The following is a 9,812-nucleotide window of genomic DNA, read 5'->3' as shown; positions in this document are numbered from 1 at the left end:
CCTCGGATTGAAAACATGCGTTTACGATATTTGCATGGTGAGGACCTACGTTGTCATCTATAAACACAAATTCTGCCCCCATGGCATCTCTAAACAAACGTACATATTGTTCCAGAATAATGTCTCGATAAATTTGGCTTGCCATTGTTACGATTTGAATATGCTTGTTCTGGAGACAATTATAATTCCATCACAAACGAGCAATCCTGCACCACCATAACTGTATCATTCAGTGATGTTCTTTTAAAGAAGCATTACTCTGATGTGTAGTTTCTTCGGTTTGCTCTTCATCAGAATCGGTTTCCACATAAAAGTTTGGAAATATTCTAGACAATATCTTACCAGATAACATAATTTCGTTTTTGGAGCTAAAGAAAGTACACTAGATTTCTCCGCTGAACTAGAAATGTTTTGTGAATTTTTCAAATACAGAAAAAAAGTTGCTAATTCTACTTGACTTTTTTTTTTAATTTCGTTCTTCTAAAACATATAATAATTTCAAACTTATTTCAGTGTTTAAATTTTTTAGTTCATTTAACAGAAATTCAAATATATCGTCACTTATTAATAAATTGGCATCTCATCGTTCTAATCCTTCAGCTGCTAAACGAATCGGTCCCAAGACTTTATGAAGTTCTAAAAGTTTAGGATATTCAGCTTCATTCCACATATAAGAAGAACCGATATCATTCAATAATATTCATAATAATATGAATTCTTTAAACTGATTTTCTTAATTTAAAAATCGGTTTTCAACTGTGACAAATTTACTTTAAAAAACCGGGTTTGAAAACCGTTAAACCCTACTTTGTACTTTTGTTTTCATAAACATAAAAATTGAAAAAAAGTATCTGTTGAGATGCTATTGTTTATTCTTCTTTCCTTTGTTGTTTTAATTTTCATGAAGTAACAAGTGACAATATTTCTGAGTTCAAATGTTTTTATAATGGTTCTATTTCTACCTCTGCACTGTTACACTTCTTATAATACTTTGTTGGTATACGAGAAAATAAAAAGGTTTGGATCTGGGTATGCTGTCAATCATCAATCTTTTCTTGTGTAGTTTGGAGGAAGGGAGTGATAACAAATAGGATTACCAACATATCTGTCTTGGAATTTTCAACCGAACCAACAATTTAATATAACATTATTAAGTCATTCATTGTGTTTACACAATGTTTAAATGCAAAACTAAACGGTTGTCGGAATTGTATAAAGAGTTACTAAGAGTTAATTTACAAGGATATTCAACTGCATTCCAAGAATTATTCTGATACAGCATGATTGCTGAAAAGTTTTCCTATGGGGCAAAAATATATTCTTGCTTAATTTCATTTAGCTCTGTTCCATATATTAGGGGTATTTTATTTAAATGTGTAGCTGATCTTAATATCTATAATGTAGTCTTGACGAAACATAAAACATATCTTTGCAAATGAAGCAAATGGATTTACACATTCAATTTTGTAATGAAAAAAGCAAGAAGGCTGAAAACAAATATGTGACTTCAACTTGCATGGACTATTCTATTGCTAAAGATATTTTTTCGCAAATTTCGTAATTAAATGAATAGTTGGATTTACCCCTCTGACCCCCAATTTGGTCTAGAAGACTCGTCATATAAACTGCCACACGACAGCCAAGCAGCCTAAATATCATATGCTTATTTTCTTTCCCTTTTTAAAGAGGGCTTAAAAAGGTGTAGAGCATTTTTTTTTTTTTTTTTTTTTTTTTTTTTTTTTTGACGATGGTTTCTTACCCTCCTACTGTCACTGTTGATTGATGTCTGCAGTAAGTATTGAAAACTTTTAAGAAAAGATATGTTGCAAAACGTTTGATTTTAGCTTAATTAAAAAAAAAAAAATGTGACGGAGAAAGAACTTACACGTCATATAGGAACTTTGATTTTATACAAAATATCTCAGTTCTAAGTATGTAAAAGATATAAATATGAAAAAATTACAGTCTTAAAATGAAGAAAATAATAATAATAAAGGAATGCATTACAGATAAAATAAGTAACTTAAAATCAAAAGGTTGAAAACTGAAGATGCAGTTCTGTACTAAAAATGTCTGAACAAACTAGTTGATAAGGCAGAGAAGCATAGAGATATTCAAGATCAAATAGTTCGGGGATTGAGACTTAACTGGAAGTGTAGTTTTAAAATAATTTAATGGCATATTATTTCCAATTCCTTTGTTTAAATATAAATAAAGATTTATTGATTTGTATCTATCTTTTAAAATTTTCCTTCCATTCTGCAAAACATTGATCAGAAATAAGGCCAAAAACTCTTTTTAGATTAACATTTTTTAATGAATTTTGTTTCAACTAAAGTGTGAATCAGTTTTTTGAGTGAGCGTATTTTTCTCTTAAGCATCTAGAAGAAATAAATGAACTAATAATAATAATTTGAGCATTAATAGACAAAATATTTTGTCTAAATTCGTAATTTACGTGTCAGAAATCTGTAATTTTGTGGTCCTTGAATTTTCTTAAAAAATTTTTTTGAAATCCTTGATTTTTTTTTTTTTTTTTTTTTTTTTTTCCTTTCTAAATAAGAGTGCTTGCAAATTTCATGATAGTAGAAGATAAATACTACTATTTGAGAAAATCAGACATTACACATTTCTGCAGAAACACTGATTTCAGCTTTTTCGGATTGGAATTTTATTATCCTTTAGATACATTAATTTTTTTATGTAATAATTGTGTTATAGTTTTTAATATCTCAAGCATTTTTTTGTATAAGTTTATACAATTTATTGTTTAATTTACCATAATTAATTCAATGCTTGGTGTTTATATTTAACCTAATTAATTATATTTTGAAGTTCAGCTTCTTTTTGTTCCAAGTTTGCGCCATGTCTCAAAAATTTAATGTATGTAATAAAAATCCTGAAATGTATGTAGAATAAAAGTGTGATATCTTGAGAAACTACGTATATTTTGAAAAAACTATTTTATTAAACATATACTGGTGTGCAAAACTTAAGCAACAATGTAAATTTTAAGTAGATAGCCATGAAATTGCAGAAAAAAGGTTATTGCGACTAGTACAATGAACACGCAATTTGCGCAACTATGCTTTCGTCGTCGTTTAAGTACAAAATGCCGTCTCTCATTTCTGAATTTTATGTCTTTCAGATTGCAGTAAGTCCCCTTTGATTTCTCGTGGAGTTATGGCAAAAAAAAAAAAAACTGTTGCTTGTTTTACACATCAGTGTTATTTTGTTTAAATATCCTTTCTCTGAAGAGGGAACTACCTAAAAAAGATATAAATTTGATCTAAGCAAGCACATAAAATGTAAATGGTAAGTCCTTGTAATGTAAAACAATTTGATAATGAAGCATTTTTAAAGACGTGCAAAATGAATTTCAACCCAGTGGAGTGTTATTTGTCGGAACAATTTAAAGAAGGCAAAATGTTCTGTATTAAAATTCATAACTGTTTGAAGAGAAGAAAGATTTATCATATGTACATGAAACATTGTTATTTTGATTTTCCTATTAATGAGGAAAACTTACTATAATTTGCTTTTTCCATCCAAAATGATCATTCTAGATCATTTCTAGAATTTGATGCAATGGATCAAGAACTGATTTCTCTATAAATCTTGGTCCACAGTTAGTAATTTGTTGACATCTATCCTTAGTGTGGAAATTTAAAAGCAGCTCAGGTATTATTTTCATTATCTGGCTATGACTTCAATTGGCAGATTCATCTAAAATAACTTTTTAACCTTATAAGATATGCAATGCTAATCTAATTAATCCAAAGTACAGTTATTACAAGTGATGTTTTTGAATTTGATCAGGTATTTTAAGATACAAAATGTAAGGGGTTCCTATTCTTTAAAAGGCTTGTGTAGATATTGCATGACTTAAGTCAAACAAAATAATTTGAAAATAATAATAATAATAATAGTCATATTTTGTGAAAACTTTACTCTAAATGAATTGAAAAAACCCAACCCAATTGTTAGTGATGATTATAAATTCTGGAAACTTAGTTTCTTTAAATTTGCTCTTATATATTTGGTGCTTTTTTTTAATTAAGTGCTGAATTTTTATTTTTAATTATGAAACCCATTTCATTACTTTTCTAATATGTTTTAACAATTAGATTATCTTCAGAATACTGTTGTAGTTAAATATGTTTTTGAATATTTTTAAAGAAAAGTTTAGATTATTTGAATAAAGCAGGTAAGGGAGAGTTGGGAGGAGTGGGACTGATTTCACAAAACATTTTTTTTTTTAATTCACTAGTTTAGATTTGTCAAGAGTGCAGTTTATAAAAATCTTATTGTATGCTCTTTAATTTATTTTAAAAAAATACAAAAACAGAAAAATACAAACAATTACCTTACATTTGCATAGTTAAAAATTGTAGCATTTTTGCCCCAAAACTCCCTTATATGAGGAAGGTATGGGAATGATATAAATGAAGAATGGGACAAAGTTTGAGAAAATTAAAATTAATAAATATTGTATTTTGATATCTTTTTCATTCCATAATTTGTGATTTTGGGCATGCTGAAGAAGAGCTAATTTTGAAATCTTAATTGGTGCTGCTGCATCTTGAAAATTTTTATCTTCTTTTACTACCATTTCCATTGATTGCAATATTTTATTATTCAATTTATTTTTCTCTTTCTGGATGCTTTTTCTTCCATATTTATGGCGTTTTTATATATAAAAAATATATAATTAGTAATTGTTTTTAATTTAGAGTGACAAAAGTTTTAATTAATATCTTTCATAACTTGGCTTCTTTTTTTTTCATTACTTAATAATTATTATATTGCTTATTACTTTATTATACAGGGTGTCCCATAAATATTGGGACAAACTTTAAGGGGAGGTAAGGGGCATCACAAGGATTCATATTTGCATAGCAACCCGTGGTCCGAAACACCTTCATTCAGCGCTAGGTGGCGTTTAAGGAAGCAGACCTGCAATCCCTCAGTCATTTGAGCTGCGATCGTCCGCAGAGGAGTATAGAATGTTTTACGAACACGGAGCTGGCAGATATGCACCTGATTTATGGATTGACTGAAGGAAATGCAAGAATGGCTGAAAGGTTGTAGCGGGAAAGGTACCCACAGAGAGATGCACCGGACCGCCGGATGTTCAGTAATTTGCATCACAATTTGTGTGAATATGGGCGTTACGAAGTAATAGACATAGTGAGGGCAGGCCACGAGTGACTTTAACTCCAAGGAGCAAGAAAATGTGTTGTATACCGTTAGAAGGAATCCAAGTGTCCGCGTACGAGCCGTCGCTACTGCCGTTGGAGGATCTCGGAATAGTGTTCATCGTGTTTTGCAACTTGAAGGCTTACACCCATACCATCTGCAAAGCGTACAGTTACTGCTCCCCGCAGATTATCCTCCTCATGAACGTTTTTCACGGTGGTATCTCGATCAGTGTTGCCAAGATGCTAATTTTCCATCCTACGTTTTAGTGACGGATGAAGCGTACTTAACGCGAGATGGGATGTACAACTACCACAATGCGCATTTATGGGCTGGCGAGAATCCCCATGGCATAAGACCACATGCTGCCCAACATCGCCTTTCAGTGAATGTTTGGGCTGGTGTGGTTGGTGACGTCTTAGTCGGACCTTATTTGTTGCCATCGCCACTAACATCTGCACAATATCTCATCTTTTTGCAAGAGGTTCTACCAACATTACATGACCCTGTGCCACAACATATCAGACACCATATGGGGTTTCAACATGATGGGACACCTCCCCATTATGGCAGATGTGTTCGTGAACTCTTGAATCAGGTGTTTGGTCACCGATGGATTGGTCGTGGTGGACCGGTTCTCTGGCCACCGCGCTCTCCTGATTTAAACAGCATCGATTTCTTTCTTTGGGGTGCACTGAAAAGTGCTGTGTACGCAAAACCTGTGGATTCAGAAATGGATCTGGTTGCAAGAATTCGTCTGTGCTGCTGCGGATATCCAACAAAATCCGGGTGTATTTGAGAGAGTTCGCCAGTCTATGGTCCGACGGTGTAACGCATGCATCGCTAACAATGGTGTAAACTTGGAACATCTTTTGTGACATTTCCAAATATCATACATATGTAATATCTTTGACCAATAAACATTTCGGATGATCTCAGTCTTGTGTCTCTTCATTTCTTGTACCTGTCATACTACTTTCCCATGGCGTTTCCGACCACGGGTTGCTATGCAAATCTGAATCCTTGTGATGCCCCTACCTTCCCTTAAAGTTTGTCCCAATGTTTATGGGGCACCCTGTATATACAGTAGAATTTTCCTTAGCTAAAATTAAATGGCAAACATGATTTTAGATAGAAAATATATTTTGTTTTATGTGCAATGATACAGAATGATCTACAGCATGTATTCATACTTTATACGATATAATTGTTAACTAAAATAAAGAATAACAAAACCTGTTTAGAGCGAGGCCGTGCGCGAAAAAGATAAACAGAAGTAGCTATGCAGGAGGCCGAAAGGTTGAATTCGTGACGTCACAGTCGAAAGCCTCTGTTTAGCTCTGTTGGTGATGTAGGAAACGCTATTCCTATGCAGAAACTAACTATTTCGTCTTTCGATAGAAATTTTTCTATCTTTTTTTACGGATTCAAACTAACCTCGGAATGAATAGCCAATAAAAACTAAGAATTCATAAAACCTCTTTAATTAAACATTTATTTTCTTGCGGATTAAGAAGACCTTTGAAATAAATAGGGGATTTGTATCTTTAAATCCATAAGTTTCCTTTCAAATCAAATCGCATTTACAGAAACACAACAGAAGTACAAAGTTTTTGGCATTTACTTATTACTGAATGAATTTTTAACATCGACGATTAATTAAAATAAATATTTGAAAAAAAAAATAGTGCAAGTAAAATAAAAAACTTTTAAAGAGGCTTTGACACAAATTTCAATTGCAAGAAATGAATTTTGATAGAAGATCACCCATTGTTTAGAGAAAAAGTACAAGAAACCAAAAAACATTTTTTTTTTTCATATTCATAAAATAGCATATGCAAAAAACTGATATTTCATTAAAAATCAATTTTAAAAAGATTAATTCAAAGTAGGAAATTCTGATGTTGGATAATCCAGTGTTTTGAGAAAAAATATACAAAAATGATAAATTATTTAATTTTATTTACATAAATTTCTAATTAAATTGTTAGAAACAGCTTTCCACATCACCCTGGGGGTACTGTTTCTAGATGCACTACCCCTTTTCAGAAATATTAAGCGAAGGTGGGTTCCCCAGTAGGTCTATTTCCTTCGTTTGCTAAAAGATTAATATCCTAAAGTTTATCCTACTAAGGAAAAGTTGACAGTTTTCTTTTCAAATTTTTAGCTCTAAGCTGGTCATTCTTAATAATGGGGCACAGGTTCTACAAAAAATGTAAGATTAAACCTAACTAAAATTAAAAAAGTTAAATTAGCATTAAGTTCAAGGATCTCGACAAATTTAAATTATTACCTGTAATAAAAATAATATAGGAAATATTTCATTAAACTATTTCAAATTAAAATTCGTCATTCTGTATGTTTAAAAAATAACTGCGTTTCTGAATAATTTTCTAGCGATTTCCTCCAAAAACCTATTATTTTCTTTTGTCCACAATTGAATTTAAAAAATTATGTATGCTTTACATAAAGAGAAAAAGTCCGTTAATTTTCAGCCGAACAATTTCGTTTTGCTCGGCCCGCACAAGCGAGTTGATTTTTTCCGTACTTTAGGCTTAGCCGATCTCGGAGAGTAACATTAATTTCTAACCATTATGAAATGCTTACATTTAAAAGAAGCTATTGAAATTTCTAAGCTTTAGAAGAAGAACCTAAGAAATGCTTCAATTACATAATTAAATAAACGATAATGTAGAGGTAATATAATCAACAATTAAAGCATCAAATTAGACTTGTCACCACGTGAGTAAATACAAGAACAGCTTTATATCTAAAAATATTGCAATCAAAGTTAACTCTAAAATATAACTAGATTATATTTTTGTATGGAACTAACATAAATTTAAAAAACTTACTTTAGAATGAGTTAATCCAAGAATACACCGGAATTTCGATATGTATTTCTTTAAATCACGCGCGCATTCCAATCGCAAGCACTCAAACGAAGGCTTTACGCTGTGACGTCACAGCAGCTAAATTTCTCATGTTTATGGCCTCCTCTAGGTAGCGCTCTTGTCTTTTTCGCGCACGGCCTCGTTTAGAGACACTTGTGCTGTGAAGTAATTTTTCGAAAAAGAGTAGAATTTTATTTTATGCTTTTTATTTTGGTTAATGGAAGCTCAGCTTTTTATTGTTGTACATTATAGCTTTATATTATTTAATATATATCATAATAATTTATACTAACTTTACACAAATATGTACTATATTTTGTAATGAATTTAAAATCCTCAACTTATAATTGCATTGTAAAACCATAACAACTAATTTTATTAAACAAGATTAAGAGAAATTAAAAACCCTAATTGTTAGCATATTTAACTATTTAGAAAATGTATTGAAATGTAATCGAGCATGTCCTATTCCTCCCACTGCAGAATTTTCTTTTTAAATGCATATCACATAAAGCTGGCTACATTTAAGCTTAATTTGACTATTATATTATAAACATTATATCTTTGAGCTTATTATACATTTAAAATATTTTTATTTTACAAATAATAAGACTGACAAAAAAATCACTGAAAAAATAAGAATTCGTATTTACTTCCAAGTCATAAAAATCAGGTTTTTCTGTTTTAAACACAAATAGTATTATAGCTGGTGTTACAGTTAGGATCAAGCAAGGTGCTATTGCTACTCTATATAATGGAGAAACTAGAAATAGATTCTAATCTTTTATTTAGACATAAATGCAGCTATTCTATTCCTCCTAACTCTCCCCTATGCAACATTTATGATTTTAAGTATTTCATTTGTTTCATTATAGAATAAAATAAATTTTTTAGCAAAATAGTTTTTTAAAAATTTGAAAATTTGCTCTTTGAAATTTATTAAAATGTCATGTATTGAAATGAAATTCTAATTTTTTTTTCTTTTTTTCTTTTTAGGAAATTATTAGGTACCATTTAAGCAGAGGAAGAGCTTTTCATGAGGAACTCATAACCTCATTAAGTCTTGTCAAGTGATTATAAACTTCGTTTTCTTTTTCATATTACTACTCTATTTTTACAGCATTACTAATGTAAAATATAACCATACTATAATTAAATAAATACTTTAGAATGATAAATAGTATATAAAATGATAATTGTTTAATATATTTTTTTGTTCAAAATTGATTGTTTGAATAAATAATTTTTGGTTTTCTCGATTTATTGCTGCCTTTCATAAATTAAATTGAATGAATAAAATATTTATTTTACATTAATAAAACCTTACCAATGCCTGACGATGTTTTTTTTGGGGGGGGGGGTAATCGAATATATGTTTCTGTAATTAGAAATAGTGGTATTTGAAGTCTTTTGGTCATATTTTAAGATCGATTGGTTACAATCAAGTAAATAATATTAAAAAAAGATACAGATTATTTAATATTAAAGCACATGCAGAATTTTGTGTTTCAGGAAAACAAAATTAAATAGCATTAGAATTACAATGTATATTATCACATGAAATTTTAATAAATCCTTAGGAACTAGATAAATTTTCCTCTAAACACAAAAGGGATAGCTTGGTTTCTTCAAATCGTGTAAAAGTTGTCACTATTCATTTCTGCGTTTGTTGGATTTTTCGGAAAGTTGTCACCATTCAAACAGTTTTGGACTGAACGC

The 9,812-nt window shown here is 30.4% G+C and overlaps 1 protein-coding gene across 1 annotated transcript in view; it reads left to right on the top strand.

Moving 5' to 3' along the window:
- Positions 1-9,352, top strand: part of LOC129958715 (LYR motif-containing protein 2-like) — a 24,871-nt gene extending 15,519 nt beyond the window's left edge. Inside the window, exon 3 of the mRNA XM_056071369.1 lies at positions 9,090-9,352. Coding sequence (XP_055927344.1) covers positions 9,090-9,167 — 78 coding nt within the window. The 3' untranslated portion in view covers positions 9,168-9,352. The remainder of the gene's footprint in view (positions 1-9,089) is intronic.
- The last annotated feature ends 460 nt before the right edge of the window (positions 9,353-9,812 follow it).

This window comes from Argiope bruennichi, chromosome X1, assembly GCF_947563725.1.
Source record: "Argiope bruennichi chromosome X1, qqArgBrue1.1, whole genome shotgun sequence".
Classification (NCBI taxonomy): domain Eukaryota; kingdom Metazoa; phylum Arthropoda; class Arachnida; order Araneae; family Araneidae; genus Argiope; species Argiope bruennichi.
This window is presented reverse-complemented; position numbering and strand designations above follow the sequence as displayed.